The sequence below is a fragment of the Trypanosoma rangeli genome, assembly GCF_003719475.1.
Source record: "Trypanosoma rangeli strain AM80 chromosome Unknown Tra_15.4_contig_00156, whole genome shotgun sequence".
In the NCBI taxonomy this organism is placed as follows: Eukaryota; Euglenozoa; class Kinetoplastea; order Trypanosomatida; family Trypanosomatidae; genus Trypanosoma; species Trypanosoma rangeli.
The window spans coordinates 6,808-24,842 of NW_021705894.1; the positions used below are offsets into that span (position 1 = coordinate 6,808).

The 18,035-nt window shown below is 53.7% G+C and overlaps 7 protein-coding genes across 7 annotated transcripts, besides 18 other annotated features; all 7 read right to left on the reverse strand.

Moving 5' to 3' along the window:
- Positions 1 to 186: 186 nt before the first annotated feature.
- Positions 187 to 207: a microsatellite.
- Positions 208 to 254: 47 nt separating this feature from the next.
- TraAM80_05025 (oxoglutarate dehydrogenase (succinyl-transferring)) lies at positions 255 to 3,281 on the reverse strand (the record flags this gene model as incomplete). The annotated part of the gene is made up of 1 exon (XM_029381920.1): positions 255 to 3,281. The coding sequence occupies one exon, from the start codon at positions 3,279 to 3,281 to the stop codon at positions 255 to 257; it is 3,027 nt and encodes a 1,008-aa protein (XP_029238358.1).
- An 85-nt stretch (positions 3,282 to 3,366) lies between these two features.
- Positions 3,367 to 3,398: a microsatellite.
- Positions 3,399 to 3,456: 58 nt separating this feature from the next.
- Positions 3,457 to 3,490: a microsatellite.
- Positions 3,491 to 3,666: 176 nt separating this feature from the next.
- Positions 3,667 to 3,691: a microsatellite.
- Positions 3,690 to 3,711: a microsatellite.
- Positions 3,712 to 3,804: 93 nt separating this feature from the next.
- On the reverse strand, positions 3,805 to 4,320 carry TraAM80_05026 (uncharacterized protein; the record flags this gene model as incomplete). Its single annotated transcript, XM_029381921.1, has 1 exon — positions 3,805 to 4,320. One exon carries the CDS (start codon positions 4,318 to 4,320, stop codon positions 3,805 to 3,807), a length of 516 nt encoding a protein of 171 aa, XP_029238359.1.
- A 43-nt stretch (positions 4,321 to 4,363) lies between these two features.
- Positions 4,364 to 4,389: a microsatellite.
- A 450-nt stretch (positions 4,390 to 4,839) lies between these two features.
- Positions 4,840 to 4,869: a microsatellite.
- A 193-nt stretch (positions 4,870 to 5,062) lies between these two features.
- TraAM80_05027 (uncharacterized protein) lies at positions 5,063 to 7,342 on the reverse strand (the record flags this gene model as incomplete). The annotated part of the gene is made up of 1 exon (XM_029381922.1): positions 5,063 to 7,342. The coding sequence occupies one exon, from the start codon at positions 7,340 to 7,342 to the stop codon at positions 5,063 to 5,065; it is 2,280 nt and encodes a 759-aa protein (XP_029238360.1).
- A 9-nt stretch (positions 7,343 to 7,351) lies between these two features.
- Positions 7,352 to 7,385: a microsatellite.
- Positions 7,386 to 7,468: 83 nt separating this feature from the next.
- Positions 7,469 to 7,508: a microsatellite.
- Positions 7,509 to 7,758: 250 nt separating this feature from the next.
- Positions 7,759 to 7,806: a microsatellite.
- Positions 7,807 to 7,976: 170 nt separating this feature from the next.
- Positions 7,977 to 8,002: a microsatellite.
- Positions 8,002 to 8,020: a microsatellite.
- Positions 8,021 to 8,038: 18 nt separating this feature from the next.
- TraAM80_05028 (uncharacterized protein) lies at positions 8,039 to 10,678 on the reverse strand (the record flags this gene model as incomplete). The annotated part of the gene is made up of 1 exon (XM_029381923.1): positions 8,039 to 10,678. The coding sequence occupies one exon, from the start codon at positions 10,676 to 10,678 to the stop codon at positions 8,039 to 8,041; it is 2,640 nt and encodes an 879-aa protein (XP_029238361.1).
- A 365-nt stretch (positions 10,679 to 11,043) lies between these two features.
- TraAM80_05029 (uncharacterized protein) lies at positions 11,044 to 12,357 on the reverse strand (the record flags this gene model as incomplete). The annotated part of the gene is made up of 1 exon (XM_029381924.1): positions 11,044 to 12,357. One exon carries the CDS (start codon positions 12,355 to 12,357, stop codon positions 11,044 to 11,046), a length of 1,314 nt encoding a protein of 437 aa, XP_029238362.1.
- A 286-nt stretch (positions 12,358 to 12,643) lies between these two features.
- Positions 12,644 to 12,666: a microsatellite.
- A 3-nt stretch (positions 12,667 to 12,669) lies between these two features.
- Positions 12,670 to 12,687: a microsatellite.
- A 148-nt stretch (positions 12,688 to 12,835) lies between these two features.
- Positions 12,836 to 12,861: a microsatellite.
- A 25-nt stretch (positions 12,862 to 12,886) lies between these two features.
- Positions 12,887 to 12,938: a microsatellite.
- An 18-nt stretch (positions 12,939 to 12,956) lies between these two features.
- TraAM80_05030 (uncharacterized protein) lies at positions 12,957 to 15,464 on the reverse strand (the record flags this gene model as incomplete). The annotated part of the gene is made up of 1 exon (XM_029381925.1): positions 12,957 to 15,464. One exon carries the CDS (start codon positions 15,462 to 15,464, stop codon positions 12,957 to 12,959), a length of 2,508 nt encoding a protein of 835 aa, XP_029238363.1.
- Positions 15,465 to 16,074: 610 nt separating this feature from the next.
- TraAM80_05031 (uncharacterized protein) lies at positions 16,075 to 17,454 on the reverse strand (the record flags this gene model as incomplete). Its single annotated transcript, XM_029381926.1, has 1 exon — positions 16,075 to 17,454. The coding sequence occupies one exon, from the start codon at positions 17,452 to 17,454 to the stop codon at positions 16,075 to 16,077; it is 1,380 nt and encodes a 459-aa protein (XP_029238364.1).
- Positions 17,455 to 17,761: 307 nt separating this feature from the next.
- Positions 17,762 to 17,801: a sequence feature (G-rich).
- A 207-nt stretch (positions 17,802 to 18,008) lies between these two features.
- Positions 18,009 to 18,031: a microsatellite.
- The last annotated feature ends 4 nt before the right edge of the window (positions 18,032 to 18,035 follow it).

The window sequence follows — 18,035 nt, forward strand, 5'->3', positions numbered from 1 at the left end:
TTTTGTGATTTTTTCTTCCTGCTGTTGTTGTTGGTTTAGCTCCTTCTTTCCGTTGTCTCTCGGAATAGAAATGGTTGCATCTCATTTCACTTCCATTGCTTTTTTTTTTTTTTTCTCCCTCTTCCTTCTTTCAACCTGTTAAAAAAAAAAAGCGCCAACAAAAACACAGAAATAAAAATCGCAGACATATATTATATATATATATATCCACCACACACACACCTGTAGCACCCTCCTTCTTTGGTTTAGTGGCACTACGCCAATGCTTGGGCAACGAGTTCCTTCTCCTCCTCCACATGAACGGCGCCGTAACCCGTAGATGGTGCCGCCGCCGCCGGTCGTCCAATGTACTTCAAGAAACTCTCAGGTGTCGTGAGACCGAGGTGGCGCATGAGACTCTGGAAGCGTAGGCGTACGTAAGCCCATGCCCCCATGTTTTTGGGTTCCTCCTGCAGCCACGCAAACTCAACGTTTGGATTGCGGCGGTGGTACTTTTCCAAGACATCGGCGACCTGCTCCCATGGGAAGGGGGAAAGTTGCTCCACCTTCACCAGCACCACGTCCTCGTGTACGCCGGGGGTGGCTTCACGAAGCTTTTGGCGACGATCATGCACAATGCTCTCAATCTGACCTGAGCAGAAGAGTACCTTGCGTGGCACAACGTCGCTCCTCTCGGCGGTGTCAATAACCGGCAAGAAGGACGTCCCCTTTTCCATCTCCTTCAGCGAGGACACATTCGGGGGACGCAGTCGGGCCTTGGAGAAGAAAAAGACGAGAGGCTTCACACCCTCCCGTACCACCTGGCGGCGGAGCATGTGGAAGTAGTTGGCGGGCGTGCTGGGGTAGCAGACTTGCCAGTTGTACTTTTGAATGCGTGCTTCCATCATACGCGCAGGAGAAGCCTGACGGAAGTTGGCAGGAACCACGTCTGTGTCACTGCACAGCTGCAGGTAACGCTCAATGCGGGCAGAGCTGTGCTCTGCCCCAGCGCCAGAATAACCGTGTGGAAGCGACAATACAATACTGGATTTCATGTCCCACTTTTCCTCCCCACAGGAGATGAATTGATCAATAATCACCTGAGCCCCATTGGCAAAGTCACCAAACTGGGCCTCCCACATGCATAGGTTGGATGGATCCTCTATGTTATATCCGCATTCAAACCCACAGACCCCCAACTCGGACAGGCTGCTGTTACAAATCGTCACTGGCGCTTGCTTTTCCGATATGGTGGCCACAGGGGTGTACTTTAAGTTTGTCTGCTGGTCCGTGACCACCGCATGCCGTTGCGTAAAAGTACCGCGTTCCACGTCTTCACCTGAGAGACGCACACCTACGCCTTCAAGCGCCAACGTTCCAAACGCCAACAGTTCCCCCAAGCACCACTCCACACCGTCACCGGATTCAATTGCCTTCTTTCGAGAGGCATACGTGCGGTGCAGCACGGGGTGCGTCCTCCTGACGGCGGCTGGGACCGTGGTAATGTGAATACCAACCTTGTGAAGCGTATCCATCTCCACGCCTGTTTCAACCGCCATTGGAAGGTCTTCCTCTTCATCCTCCTGCAATTCCAGCATCTCTGCCTGATTCTCTGAGGCCAGTCGAAAGTGCGGCAAGATTGTAACAAAGTCCTGTGAACTTTGCGCGGAATCCATCGCCTGACGCAGTTGTGAATTGTATTCATTCTTTTTAAACTTTACGGTATCCTCTGTAAGAACACCCTCTGAAACGAGTTGCTTGGCATATATATCCACCAAAATGGGATGCTTACGGATGTATTTGTACAGCTGCGGTTGCGTGAAATCAGGAAAATCGGCCTCATTGTGGCCATTGCGGCGGTAGCAGACCAGATCAATAATAATATCCCTGTGAAAACTCTGGCGGAAAAGAGCCGCAATGCGACCTGCGCGGACGCACGCCTCCACATTGTCGCCATTGACATGTAAAACAGGGGTATTAGTCACCTTGGATAAATCGCTACAGTAAATACTACTGCGGCTTTGCTCGGGGATGGCTGTGAAACCAATTTGGTTATTCACAATAATGTGGATTGTGCCGCCGACATTGTAGTTTTCCAGACTTGAAAGGCCCACCGTCTCGTAGCAGCATCCCTGGCCCATGATGGAGGCATCCCCATGGATGAGGATAGGGAGCACCGCCGTGTAGTCCGTGTCTTTTTCGTAGAACTGCCGGGCACGGGCCTTGCCAATGACAAGCGGATTCACCGCCTCCAGATGGGAGGGATTGGGCAAAAGATCAAGATCCATAAATCCACCGTTGCGCAGCTTAACACGCTTGCGAAGCCCCAAGTGGTACTTCACATCGCCAATGCTGGGTGCCTTATCCTTCGGTACCTTTCCCTCAAACTCACAGAAGATGGCCGTCAGCGGCTTCTGCAGTACATTCGACAGCACGTTGAGGCGGCCGCGGTGCGCCATGCCGAGCGTACAGGATCTGACGCCGTTGTTGTAGGCTGTCTGAATCATCGCCCGCATCGCTGGAATCAGTGCCTCAGCACCATCAATGCCAAAGCGCTGCTGGGTGCCGTACTTCAGATGCAAAAACTGCTCAAACCCGCAGCTGTGTACAACGTCCTCGAAGATGTTCAGACGATCGTGCCGCTCCAGCGGGATCAGCGTGTTCAGGCTCTCCTGACGAAACCAGTCTTCCACATCAAGTGTTCCGGTGGGAATAAATTCAAAGCCAATGCTGCCGCAGTACATGCGTCGCAGATGCTCCACAATGCTTTTTAGCCTGTGCCCTCTATCGCTGCTCACAAAGGTCGCCTCCAAGTTGCGGCTCAACGCGACGTAGAAAACTTCCTCAAGATCCGCCTCCGTAAAACCAAAACTTGACGGGTCCAGGGAGGATGGGTCAATAGGATACGAGGGCCCTCCTTCCACGCCTTGAAGCGGGTTTACGTTGGCGACGTAATGCCCTTTTCTTTCAAATGATCGAATCATCCATGAGAGGCTCATGTTTTTAATCCGTTCTCGCTCTGTTAGCGTCAGCGCCGGATTGGGACGATGGAAGCTAGAGACAAGCGGCATCTCGAGGGGCGCATTCTCCAGGTTCTCCAGCACCGGAATCCAGCTTTGCGCCACCAGCGTGGGGTCCCTCTTGTACTGCTGCAACAGCCCATTCACGTACGCCTCGTTCTGCGCGTCAAGCAGCTGATCGAATTGGGTTGGCGTACGAATTGTCTTGGCGTCGGTGTACGACCGAAAAGAACTGCTCAAAAAAAGAGCGTGAAGCTCCTGGCGGAGGGCACGCCGCATCATCGTTGCAGGTTATATATATGTAGGTGTGCGCGTAGCTTGATGCCTTCCGTTTGGTTTATTGCTTATATTATTTAGAAAGACGAAAAAACAAAAAACAACAAACAAACAAACAAACAACACACCTTTATTTGCTTCCCTCACGCCAAGTTCTCCCAGTCCCGCTCCACTGTAGGAGTATATATATATATATATATATATGTTATGTATATTACAGCTCTGTGTGTTGGCTTGGTGGTATGTCCGTGACTTTCACGCGTGCTGCAGAGGGAGGCGATGGGGGTCCAGCTGTATTTCCTATGCCCTAACAAGCAAATGGTCTCAAAACCAGGAGAGCGTCTTTCCAGCAAGTAGGGGAGAGGAGAACAAAGGGAATGACAGCCCCATAAGCAGTATCAGCAGCATCAGCAGCACACACACACAGACACACACATATTGAGGAGAGGGCATCCGTGAAACAAGATGAGAACAAACGCGAACAGATGCAGCGGAGGTGCATTTGTGTGGGTGGGCGCCCACTCACACATTATGGCTCCTCCTTCCGCGGCGCCATGCCCAGGGCCTGCACCAGGTAGTCGTGCAGGGTGTCCTTCGTCCAGCCCATGATGTTCATCTCCAGCTCCTCCCCGCCGTTGTCATCCTCTAGTACAAGACGCGGCCCGTAGAACAAGCGAGCCTCAACAAACCGCACGCGGTTGCCAAACTTATCCTTGAATCTCTTGTAAAACATGCCAAGCTCACCGCGCGTTTCTTCAATGAGGTACGAGATACCCATCTGCTCGATGCGGGCGCGGGCGTAGGTGCGACGCGGCATCTGATCGTCAGCGGCGCAGCACGAGAGACATTCCTGCTCCAGTTCCGCGCTTCCAGTGTGCTCCAGCAGCGACGGGCAGTGGTGACACTTCACTTCGGCCCGGTTGAACCCAAGTTGATGGCACTCCTCTTCAGTGCGGGCACTGGCGACGAAAGCAGCAGCAAACATCAAAGCGACTGCCACAAAAATAACAACGTGTTTCATGCTTGCAACCTTCACAGCACGCATGGGTAACTCACGCACACACAGCGAAAGAGACACGTACCGACAGAGTAAGAAACAAAGAAAGTAAGAAAGTACCACATGAGAGGCAAACGCACACAACTGCCGCAATGATGCCACCAAACAGGCGCAAAACAAACAAACAAACCACCCCACCCTTCCCCTACGACATCATCATTCAGTGCCTTCCAAAAGATATAATAACTTTGCCCCGCTTTCTACTGGACATCCAAGAAAGAGGAGGAGGGACATGAACACACATACCCACCCACCCACTGACACAGAGGCAGCGGCCAGGGGGATGGAAAGAGCATCTCTTCCTTGTTTCCATACCTCTTTTATGTGGCTGTTGTTGCACCACCCTGGCGCATCTAAGCGCCACATTCTATACATGCGCGTTGCGGCCGAAGAGAGGCGCAATGCGGAGGGTAAATGAACGGGAAAAGAAAACGCACAGTGACGAAGAAATGCTCAGAGAGACGCCGCCCGCGTGGCAGAGACACCCCCTTCTCTCCCCCCCCCCCCCACACACACAAACAAACAAACAAACAAACAGGAGCAAAGCAGGTGGCGCCCAAGGCAATCACAAAAGTAAATAAATAAAAGGTTGTGCGGTGCGACGGACGCTTGTTCTTATTCCTCCCGCTCGTCTGTTCCTCCTCGTCCGTGTCAGCCTTCCCGGACACCGAGCACTTCCTACTCTGCCTCTTATCCCCCATTCAGGTCTCACTTCAGCCGCACGGCGAGTCTAGCGGGAGACACCCTGCTTTATCTCGCACAGGTTTCGCGGCAGAGAGGACGTGCCGTTAAACAAGCGAATTAGCTCCTCCAGGCTGAGCCGCGGCAGGTCCTTTGGAAACAGTTTTGCGCAAAGCGCGTTAAGCTCAGCGTCGGACATACTCCTCATCTGCAGCTTCTTCCGCACACACATCTTAAACTCGTTTGGTCCAATGATGCTTTCCGTGGAGTAATCCGCCACGGCGCGAAATTCCTTCAGCACAAGCTGCCTGCGCTGATCGTAGAGCACTAGCAACTCTGCCGCCCCACGCGCTGCCAAAGCGGTCTCCTCAGCCCGTGTACGCTTTTGCTCGTCAATTCTTGGGTCCATCACAAATGCGACTGACTCCTTTTCGGCGCTCTCCTTGTCAATCACTTCCCACGGGCGGTCATCAGAGGCAACAACGCCCCCATCCGGCATCACACGTGCCACGAACTCTTCATAGGAGACATACGACTCATCGTGCTTGTCAAAGTAGCGCAGAATGCTCAGAATCTCCTGCTCGGAGATGTCCAATTGAAGCCTTCGCATAATCTCCAGGAATACTTCCATCTGAAGTCCGCCTTTGTTCACTTCGTCTGCCTCGCGGAAGGCCTCAACAAGACCGGTTTGCTTGCTTGTAAGCATCGCACGAAGCTTTCGCACGATGCGGTTAATGTCCGAGCGATTGAACTCCTGTGAGTTTGTCTCCATATAGTTCAGCGACCGTTCATCTGAGGCAAGCACAACAAACGGAAAACCGTTGATGTTTACGTGGGCCCCAACAAAAAAGTCGTGTGCCTTGTAAAACTCCCCATCAGGGCGCCTACAGCATTGACGCTGGAGAAATCTTCCCCCCACAATGCCGCTGTTCCGCTGCACAGGCTCAAAAATGGAGATGGTGTTATCGGCCGGATATACGGCCAAGACAAACCGACGAATTTCGTCGTCGTACTTGGCATTGTCAAGGCGCATAAGAAATTTTACCACGCCATCGGCAAATTTGCGCAGGCGGCTTTCTGTACGCTTGCGTTCCTGCATCTCCTCCAACTCCTGAGCCGTCTTCTCACGCCTCTGACAGCCAACGGGAACCGTCGGTGGCTTCTTCCCTCCCGGTATCGGCTCGTACGCGGTGACGCCAAATTTCTTGCGCAGGTGGTTCCGTGTGAACTCGTCGTAGCCGCAAATAAGCACAGGACGGCCGTAGAGGTGCAGGACATTTCCGATGCGAATATCATCATCGGTATAGTACACCGATTTTTTGACCTCTCTGAACGCGTTGGATCCCAACGTCTGCGGGTCAAACTTGCCATCCCCCGTTGGCTTTGCCACACGCTGCCGACGGAAGTACCGCGGAAACGGGTCTCGGCCACTGTTGGGGAAGTCCTTCTCCACCACGGCGATGCTGCCATCCGCAAGAAAGTAGTAAAGGGTAAAAAAGTGCTTTACGCCGTGGAGTGCCTCTGTGTCATCCCAGATGCAGTCACAGCGTAACACTTCGCCGTCGTGCTCCAGAAACTGCTGCGCCGCCCGCACCTGCTCCGGCAACAGGGTAATGTTTAACGGGCTGTCTGCCGCCACGGAGCGCACGTCGTGCGCCTTCGCTATGGGGCGATTACGCTGTAGAGTAAAGGCGTCAATTGGCACCTCCTGCGCGGGTTCGAGCTCCACGCCTCCCTCCTTGAAGAAATCGCGGGTAAATTTGTCAGCGTCGTACAACCTGTACGTGCGACCGTAGAACGTGATTGTGTCCCCCACGCGGAAATGGGCAAAGGTGATGGGTGTGCCATCGTGCATGGGGACAATGTGACGCTTAAGCGCCAGGGGGAAGGCAAACCCCGAGTTATCCGGGCTCTGCTCTGTCACACTCATGGTGTTGTCCTCCAAGAAAACGTTGAGCACAACCTTGCGCACACGTTCCCGCTCTACAGCACTCTCCGGTACCTGCTCCTTCGTGTAACCGTAAAAGCGCAGCACCCGTCCACTGAGGTCCGTCTTGTTGCTCTTCCGGCGGCTGGCATCCCACCGCCCGGACTCCGTGGCGTTGGCAAGTGTGCCATCGCCAGCCGTGAAGGCAGTGGACATTTTCTCCATATTGCTTCTAGTCATATCAATGGGCACGCTTTTGGTGGAGGTGATCGTATCATACTTCTCCCCGTGAATTTGCACGCGATGGTAATTCCGTCGCAGCATCTCCTCTCCACATGTCATGCCAGGCACCATTGGAAGCGCAAACTCCTTCTTCATGCTCTGGGACTGCGTGTACGCCATTCCGCCGGACTCTCACTCACTGGCGCTTTCTCTTTCTCTCTCTGTATGTGTGTGTGTGTGCAGCTGCACCACGCCCCTTTTTTTTCCTCAATTACTTTCAGCAGCACCTTCCTCCGCACTCGGATTTTCCTTACGTCTACCCCCCTTTCCTTGCTTCCTTCCTTCCGGCTATTTTTATCCGCTGTCGACAGCCACACCTTCGTCGTCTGCCAGCGACACTCGGTTCTCTGTTTCCCGCACGGCATGCAGTTTAAGAAGAAGCGCAGCGGATATGAAAACAACACTGCGCTTGCACAGACACCCACATGACATGACGCAGCCCCCATACCGTTCACCTGCTCCGCACCCTCCCCTCTCTTGCTTGCGGGGGAAGAAATTCACACTGTCAAAAGCGCAGAAAACACATGATCACACGCACAAAAAAAAAACAACAACAAAAACAAGAATAAAAACAAAAAAAAAAAGGTAGCCGTAGTTCTTCCTACACTTCTAGACTTCTAATCCACACTCGTCATTACGACTATGGCTTTTTATTTCCTTCACTAGGGGAGGTGCTAGCACCCTTCTGGTGACAGCACCACAAATATAAAAAAGATAACGGTGCGGTGTCCTCCCCCAGACGGATTCCTTCCCCCAAACACACACACACACACACACACAGAGAGAGAGAGAGAGAGACTGTCGTAGAGCCTCCCACTACTGCTCCACTGCAGAAACACTGGTGGATGTTCGCTGCAACAACAAGGAACCCTCTGAGGGCGACCAACAGCTGCTGCTGCAGTCGTCAAAAATCACACGTGGAAGTACCCTGCCGGCGTGCAACACGTTTTCCACCGAGGACGATACCACAACACTGGGAAACGACCACAAACAGTCCACCATTGAAGTATGCACCTTAAACCGTGCAAATATTGTCTGCTGCGTGGTATCAAACAACTGCACCAATCCATCTCGGTAGCCAATAGCGAGGTAGTGCGCCTCGGCGCAAAAGCTGGCTGTGCAGGCGTACGGAGAGGAAGTCGGGGCATACGAAACATTGGTGTTCGAGGTGGAGGAGCCAATGCAAAAGCCGCGTGAGCGCCTCCGACGAGGGGATGCTTGACATTTCCACACACACCCAGTGTTGAGGATACGGTAAATGTATTTTCCACCATTATCAATAATATCAACCACAGGATTGTCGCGCAGTATCGCCATTGCCATCTCACCCTGTCCAATAGCCTCCAGCGTCAGCACATCGTCTCCATCGGAGGACAGGGACCCTGAAAAATCGAACTCCTCACTTTTGCAGAACACGTAGCGGTTCACCGGGCAATCGTGTTCGACACCAAACGCCATCTGGTGAAGCACAGTGCCCTCCGCGTACGTGAGCACAAAGTTCAATTTCCCACCCCCAGTGGGCATGCACTTCAAGATGTAATTGCTGGGAAAGATCAAAAAACCTGTGGACTCCTTCTGAAACACGTTACTCAATAGCGAACTCACCAGCGTACGCAGAAGGACAGGCAACGTTTTTCTAATGGAATCTCCCACGTACTGCATCATCATGCCATCCCGCAACTGCACAACCACAGTGTAATCATATATTTCCGAAGAAGTGAAGGTGAAAATGCTGCTGCGGAGGGGAAACATTGGCGTCAGTGGATGAATCGGGTAGGATAAATCCGCCGCTATTGGATCCAAAACCAAAAATGCCCCCTTCCCTGCAAATTGATCCCGCTGCAAATTTGCCACAGCCAGGCGGCCATCCGGCTGACTGCAGAAAAAGCATCGTGGGAAGTAGGGTGAAACGTTTCTCTCCTCTAACATGTGAAATGACGGAGAACACGGCTCACCCATGACGCATTCAAATAACATCATGCTCCCGTTTTCACAGCCCACCAAAACTTTAAAAGTAGACGCCACCCACCGCAGCGCCGTGACTACGTGCGATGTTTTCAACTCGTGTTCCTGCGGGACAGGGATAAGGTCGACGGGGTTGAAGAGGCGGATGCCTCCACCTGTCCCCAATGGTGCAAGAATCGCCTCGCCCCCCGGAATGGCATCCACCGAACTCGCATTCAATCCCCGCATCAAGCGAGAACCGCGGGCGCGTGTGTAGTCCAGAAATACCACGGTCCCGTCAGCGCCAGCACAGATGATGCGATCCCAGGTAAAATTATCGCGTAGCTGCAGAAACAGGCCCGTGATGCCGCTTGAATGTGGACAAAAGGAGGAGAGAAGATACGGTTGACCGTGTCCCTCCAAAAAGTCACGATAGTGGAAAATTTTAATGGAGCCATTATCGACCCCAACTACTGCATTTTTGGCGTATGAATCAAGTACCACGATGCGAACTCCGTAGGACACCAATGGGGCCACGTGGCCCTGCGACTGCAGCAGCAAGAATGCACCATCAAATGTGCTGCAGCTTAGTACAGCATCATCGTCACTGCAGAGGTCCGTGACGTGGGCCTTGTGCACTTTGTTGCCCCACTTGGGTGTCATGAGCACCGTTGCGTTTGCATCGAAGGTCCATTCCTTAATAAAACCGTTGCTATATCCAATTAACAGCGAGGAAAAGTTTTCGTATTTGGATGCGCCACTCTGTATGATGCGACTGGGCGCATGTCGCCAACGTACCACGGTGACAGTGGCTTCAGCCTCCTTGTGCCTCTTCAACTCTGCCCCTGTTTCTGCGTTCCACACCATCATTGTGTTGTTGGAGGAGCTACCCAAGATCAATCCATGCGAGTAGAGCGAGACCAGACCGGTGCCATTGAGCGCGATCCGTTTTAGTGGTCCCGTAACACTTTTTTGCAGGTCCCAGATATGCACGGAGTTATCCAAACTGGCCGTCGCAAGCCGTAAGTCGTTTTCATCACTCACCGCAATGGAAGTCACACGCGCCTCGTGGGAGGAGAGCCGGCGCACAAGCGTAAACGCCTTGGCGTCCCAAACGTACACCTGCGTGTCTGCGTCGGTGTGATCGCGTCCATTTTCCACCCGTACATATAAGTACGTTGCCGTGACGACACACTGCACGACGGAGCAGCCGTTGTGGTTGCACATCGCCACCACCTCCAGCGCGTCGGCGTCCCAGACGAGCAGCCGCCCCCGGTTGTGCAGCGAAATCATAACCAGCGATTTCTCCGCCTTGCAGATCTCCTGGCTTCCCCTGAGGCTCAATTCCTGCACCCCACGTGCCCCGGCCCTAACCGCTCCCGGCATCGACAGCGGGCTAATTAGGTGCGGCCGGGTCATACCGACTTCGCCACCGTAACACTCTAGACCGTTGATACCAAACGGAATGGTCACCAGCCGCATGTTGCAGTCAACGAACGATTTATCTTCCATTGCCGTCTTAAATTGAGGAATTCTACGGACCTCCTTACAAGGCGAAAGCAGGCGAAACACAAACAAGCGCGAAAGCGAGTGGGATAGAGAAATAACACACACATCACCCCCAGGGCAATAAACCTTGGAAAGCGTCTTCCAATAATGCCTCTCCCACTCATAGGTTTATTTTTATTTTTTAGCTTCCACCACACACTCGCGCTTCTACCCTGTCCAGTTATACGTTCACCACATGTCCTTGTTTTACCTGTTCCCCTTGCTGCCTTCCAGCACTCGATTCTACAAACAACCTGGAGAAGACGCAGAGGCGACACAACAACAACAAAGAAAAAAGGACATGTTTGTTTTTACATACGTATGCACCATCAACTGCTCGCCTCCGAGGAAACGTCTGAGCGCGTAAACGCATCACTTGAACCCACACCCGACGTATTCAAGTCCTTAAAGACACGGTTAAACGTTGGTGCGGCACAAACCTGACTCAGTGCCTCAACGGTGAGCACCTGGCTATGACTTTCACCGCCTGCGTCGTGACCCTGACTTGAACCATCTGTCGGAGGCGCCTCAGACAGCCATCTCGTCGCTTCACTTGCACGTAGGAGCGCGATGCGATACATGCCATCATGCCTCACAACCAGTGAGCTCAATTCGGTTTGCATGGAATCGCTCCACACCATGCAAGGTTTATCCGAGACGACATACTCGCTGCGGTACCCGCCGTCTTCCACGCCACCCTCTTTACTGACCTTTGGCAAACGTTGCCGCGTGACCTCAAAAATGGCCGGCACCGTTGGGCCTCCCAGAAAACTCTCTGCTTCATAGCTATCCATAGGGATATGGTGCACATTGAAATGGCAACGAAGCCGTTGGTGTTGTTTTCCCTTGTTTTTGCGCCTTGGTCGAAAATCATCGTCTCTGTACAACAGCTGCCTGGCTCCAGTGTAGACGGACCGCAGCGGATGGTGCCAGACCTCGGTTTGTGGTTGAGTGGCGAACAAGCGCCCATCCATGCCTGCAGGTGCCGTGCGCTCGTGATCCTGCACCTCGTGCGGAAGGGGGAAGAACATATCCCCTCCCCCAGGGCGCCGAGAAAGCAGCATGGGAACCCCGTTGACGTGGATCCGAGCATACCCCGTGGGGTCCATCTCCAGTGCGTTTTGCAGCGTACAGTCAATGTCAGGCTCGCCCATCCAAGACGCAATCCTCCGATGCTCCGCGGAGGAGCAGTGGTGGTGGGCGTCCTCAAGCATTGCGAGGGTTGCGGCGGTCGTCGCGGTTGCCGTCAGCCGCACTTCACAAGGGACACACATATAGTAGTACGGCGCACGGGCATCCTCCGCCCCGTGTGCAACCGCCGCCGCTAACTGCAACGACGCATCCACAGAGCGGTGCCCCACCGCTGGCGTCTCATGAGGTGAGTTACCGCTGTCAAGGTTCGTTGCAGCCTCGTCGCCCTCGCGGCACCGCCGAACGCCGTGCTGCTCGAGCCGAGCCAAAAGCTGCTCAAAGAAGTTTGCCGCCCCCCCCTCGCCAACGTCGACGATTCTGTCAACCAGCAAATCTGTTTGTGTGATGGCCGAGCGCGACATCGCAATGGCGCCGGAACGCAACCGCTGCGAGAGACGACTGACACGATCGGCACTCGACGCCCGCTGTTCAGAGAATGCCTGGCACGACATGATCCTCCTCCCCACCTGCACCACTTTATGCGACGGGAATCACTCAGCAGCAACACTGCGGGCAACCTACATCAACAGTAGAACGCCACGAACTACGGGCTGCGGCCCTTCTAATTACCTGCAGCCCTTGCGACTGCGGAAAGAGCAGCGGATCCAGTGTGGAGCCACACCCACTCACACAGACACCAACAAAGTAAACAAAAAAAAAGTGGAATAGACAAACGCACCCACAGACACACAGACGTGTAAATACATTGAATGGGCCCGCTGCCGCACGCCGTCTCTCTTTTTATTTCTTTTTTTTTTTTTACTTGTGTGTGTGTGTGTGTGCTTTTGGGATTCTCGTTCCCTCTCGCTTTCCGATTTTCTTCAAACAACCAACTCCAGCAGAAAATCTTACCGATACCTTCAATATATCCCCACCACTCCACTCGGTCGGAAAAGAAACAGCGTGGGTACACGCACCACTTCATCATCGCCCCCCCCCCCCCCCCTCCCCTCCCCGCACAGCAGGCCGCCCCTCCACCACTCTTTTTCTTTTTACGCCTTCTGTTTCCTTTTCTTCACCTTTTTTTCTTCTTGCGAGCTATACCTTCCTTTCAAGCATCGACGCCAACTACAGCCGCAGCGGCCTGCTCGCAGAACAGTTCATTGATCGGCCCTTGACTCACCACGAGTGAGACGGAAAAGGGAAGGTTTGTAGTGATCTCAAGGATGCTGCTGCGGTCCAAGAGGGGAGGTGATTGGTCACATAATCCCCCGCACGAGAATAAACGACGAATGAGCACAAGCGCAGTCACATCGCCTCCCTGTTCGTCCTTACACACCGGAGTCGAGAGACTCGTGACGTAATCCGCCTTCATTGCCTGAATCTTCTTCTTTACTCTCGCAGCGGCGCAGCCGCCGCTGTCAAGCTCCGCCTGCCAGGTCCCATGGTACAGCATGTGCTCAAGAACAAGCAGGAAGGACAACATGTGAACAATGGCATTGCACGAGAAGGCAAGCGGCTCGGCCGTGGGGTGCTTCAAAAGCATCTGCCGCTGCGTCTCTGCAACGCCCACAGCCATCGTTGCGATTTGGCGACAAAACGGGTAGACAGCTTCGATGCGCTGCTGCATCGTGGTCAGGGAGACAGTGTCCAGATTCACATCCACCCACGAAAACACAGTCTCCGCTGCGCTGCGCCACGCGAGGGGAACGTAGGAGGTGGACCATCGTCCACCAGCCTCGCCGGCAAGGACCTCCTGATAAAATTCAGAGGTGAATTGCGTCAATAAGGGCATCAGAGCACCCACAATGCCTCTACACCACACGGTTTCCGTCCAGTCGGTGTCGGCTGGCTTCAGTCGCGAAAAATGGTACAAGGATCGGGCCACGTCAAACAGGACGGAGGCACCCACCTCTCGAAGTGCAGGCGACACTTTCAACGCCTCTTCCGTGCTGCCAAATATGCGTCGCAAGGCACTAGAGGATGGTGCCACACTTAACATCACCGTGGTACGTAGTAGCTTCGCACACGGCAATGGGTACGCTAACACCAAGGCGGGGAGATCGTCCTCAAGGCTGAGCCCCACCTTATCCAAGATTTGTCCCCCAACGCAAGAACACAATTGCACGCCGTCCACTTCTGCAACGGTGACCAGCGCGTTCATCAACGAGGTAGCCTCCCCCACGGTCATGAAGTTCACTGTGGGGAGGAAGCAAAGAAGGTAATTCACAAAACCCTTACAACTCTTTACACGGAACGCCGTAAGCAGGTTAGCCAGGCTCAAAAGACGATCATACGGAATGTATACTGCGGCGTTTTTTTGACCCTGCTCCAGAACTTGACTAACGGCTGCAACTGCAGCATTCAACGACGACGAAAATTCGGTGGAACCCTCCACTCGACGAAGTGCATGAATAAACCGCACAAGATCGGTAAAATGGAGCTTATTCATGTCATCCACAATTGCCCGGATAACAAGTTGACGACGGCGCTGTTGAAGGGCCCTAGGAATTGGCACATCCTCAATGATGGAAAGGAGCTTGGTGAGATCAATAGAGGGGACGTCAAAGCAAGGCTTTTTCCTCGTTTCATCCCCACCCGCCATGTGCTGTTGTGGATGTTGCTGCGGTTGTTCAACAGGGGCAAAGACACAATTTAACCCAAGTGCCGCCATGTCATCGGTGTCAACGGTGTCAGAAAGACCGCGGCGGGCATCGCGGCGGGGCAGACGCTGCGCATCCAGAACCCGCACCACGGAGGGATGCCGCTCTAGGTACTTCATTGTCTTGAACTCCAGTGGGAAATGCACCATGGCGCGCGTAAAGTTAATCCAGTGCCCTCCACGAAGAACCTCACTGTTATCAATAATAAACGCCGTTAGATTTGTTCTCAGCTTCTGAATGCTTTCTACTGGAAGCGGGTAAACCGCCCCCTTTGCCGCATCCAACCGCTGCTGCTCTACCACACCTCGAACCGCCTTGGAGAGCACACGCAGGAGACGCACAGCATCAAAGACATTACAGTTTTTGTTCAACTGGTTTATGTACCCCACCCCACCGTCGAAGGTTAGCGTCCATGTCTCTCCGCAGTACAGAGGCACGATGTATGCGACCACCTCCTGGTACATTCCCTCCTCCGCCAAGGCAAACATGGCCCTCCCCACTGGTTTAAGGAGATGAAAGTCTAGGCGAGCCGCTAGCGGGGCATATACGGTGGAGTCTCGCACCCCAACGCGGCAGAGGTGCTCAATCACCCGACTAGCCTGATTGGAGGTCATCTTTTGAAGGAACTGCATGCGCTCGTGGTCGTGCTTAACGCACTCCGCAAGGGCGTTGACGTAGGTGCCATCAGGACGGGCACGCAGCACAACGGCGGCAAAGGCAGAGTCACGGAGCAGCTGACTCATAAGGCGACGCAGTTCGGAGCTGTCATGGCGTCGATCTACAGTGGTCCCACGCAGCAGCGGCATGACGTCTGTTCGCAAAAACTGCTTAAGAACGTCACTTGGGACGGGTTGCTTTGTTGCTCGAAGGTCCAATAACCCATTCAGCTGCCCAGCAGCAGCAGAAAGAGCGGTGTACTGCACAGGACAGCGTGGCAGCCAGCACCGCTGCAACATCACACGCGCGCGCACACAGACACCTACTCCGTCAGCCACGTCCTCCTTAAATAAACAATCAAAGAAGAAAAAAAAAAACGATTCTTCTTGCGGATGCTGTACCGCCGTCAAAAACAAGCAAACGAAGAAAAGTAAGGCTATGTCTCCTGTATGCTTCACACAAACCATATGGCGACGGGTGGAAAGGGGGAAAAAAAAAAAACTTCATCGGGACTTGAAGGCAGGAGGAAGCACGGCACAGGCTATCCACCACCTCCACCAACACGCAAGTAGCAGAGAGACTTCCCACACAAGTGACAAAAACTACAACCACGCGGAAAGCACACACGCACGAGTCCAACTGTCTTTCTGCACCCCATTTACGTTTCCCGACTTTATCTCCATGCCACACGCCACACACAATTTGTAGCAACACTGCTGCGATGCTGATATGCAGAGAGACGCTAAACCACAGCAAGAAGAAAAACTATCGTTTCGTTTAATAATGTCATCCTTTTTTGTTTTAAATATTATTTCTTATCAGAGCCATCTTTTTCCTCCGCCTCGCCCATGCCATTGTTCCTCAGTGACGCACGTACGTGGTATGTGGTGGCGCGCATTTCGTCAAAAGTTACAACTGGAGTTTTTCAACGCAGCGTTTAAGCCTCGCAAGGCGTCGCAGCAGGCGTTCGCGATCGTGCCGGAGCAGCCAGTCCCATGCATCGGCGATTGCAGTGATGCTCCACCGTGGACCGCCACCGCCAGCCCGTGCAGCCTCAAACTCCAGCACTTCATTCCTGTACTTTACGTCGCTGTCGTCGGCGAGGTACCACTCCGTGCGACCCTCCGCGTTGGGTGCGGGGGAGGGGCACACGCGGATAAGTGGAACGTAGCGAAGGAACGTCCACCAAAGCGTTTGAAACTCCGTCGCCTCGGGGTGACACCGGGGGCGTTTTCCAATCGAGAGGTTGTCGCGCTGCGGTCGCACCAGCCGCTGCAGTCGCATTTCCAGGCGCATGGCGTACTCGTGTCCGGGCGTGGTCACGACCTTTTCCTCGTGTTTGACGGAGGCCATCTTGGGAAGCCCCGTGAAGGTGTGAAACTCCGAGAAGGGCGACCCACCGGTGGGAATGGGGCGCCCCTCACTACTACTACGACGACTACCGCTGCCACCGCCGCCATTGCCACTCTTCCTCGTCTTATCGTTTGCCTCTACCTCCTCGCACTCCCGCTCCCCCTCCTCCTCACCACCATCATCATCGCCATCGTTGTGGTGCTGAAGAAGAACTGCCCTGCCACCGTGCTGAAAACGAAAGGGGATGTTTTCCGTCATAAACCGCGCTGTCGGGCGTTTGCTCTTTAGATGGCAGCGGTACACCTCTAAAAATGTTAGCGTCTCGCGATCCACCGGCGCCCCCGCCACACAGCGTCGCAGCACACGGTATACGTTACGCAGCGCCAAAACCCGTGCGTCGACGGGTTGCGCAAGCCGAAGTGAACGTGGCCAGGAGAGTGGTGTATCGCGTGTCCCGGGCGCATTCAACGGCTCAATTGAGGAACATAAACACATGGCACCCTCAGCGCGGATTTTGGCGTACGCAAGTGACTCGTAGTGGGCCACATTGTCGTCGTCTGTCGCCTGCGACATGGCTGGGGCCACCACGGCGTCGTCCACAAAGTCCACAAAGCATCGGGTGTTGGGGTCAATAAGAACACCTCCCGATAAAACACCGAAGGTGTTGAAAATGGGACAGTCTCTATCCACATCGGCGGAAAAAGTGGGTGCGGTCGCGTCGTCAACGATTCGTGAGGCATCGCCGAGCGTCGCCGTGCCTCGTGGTGGGGGATCCCGCCCAACGAAGACGTCGGAGGGTCGGAAACTAGCGTCGGCGGTCTCGGTGCGGCAGAGAATGCTGTTCAGAAAAAAAAACCGGTAGTGCGGCCTCGTATCAGTGCGGCTGCTGTCGGCGCATTCCTCTTGCAAAGGGATAACCACGTCAGCAGCGGTCATTTCACCATGTCCCGCCAACTCCACACCTTCCCTTGCAGGAGTTTGCACTTTGAGGGCTACAGTGTTGTGGTTATTGTTATGATTGTGTGGCAGGCGGCATATGGGAACAACACAACGCCAGAGATGAGTCAGATGCAGACATTGCCAACAACAGCAGAAGAAGCCTCAAGGAGAAAAACAGTACAATTCACACAAATAACATCCTTCGCGGGATGCGTGGGTGGAACCAAAAAAAAACTGCAAAGCGCAAATGACACTCACCAAACTCAAAAAACAAATATATATATATGAGCACACGTCTTAAGTTGGGGGGGGGGGGGGGGGGTGAAGGATGGGGGAGGAGGGGGTGACCGGCTTAAAATGGAGAACATCCCTATCCCTAGTCGTCGCACAAAAAAACCGAAACACCACGTGGCAGCGCAGATGGACGCACAGCCCGTGCTTATGCACAGACGCAGGTGACCCGCCACGATGCAGCCAGCAAAGGGAAGACGCAAATGTCCACATAAAACCAAAACACATCAAAAACAACAACACATCAAAGAAAAAAAAACGAGAGAGAGAGAGAGAGAGAAGAAAAC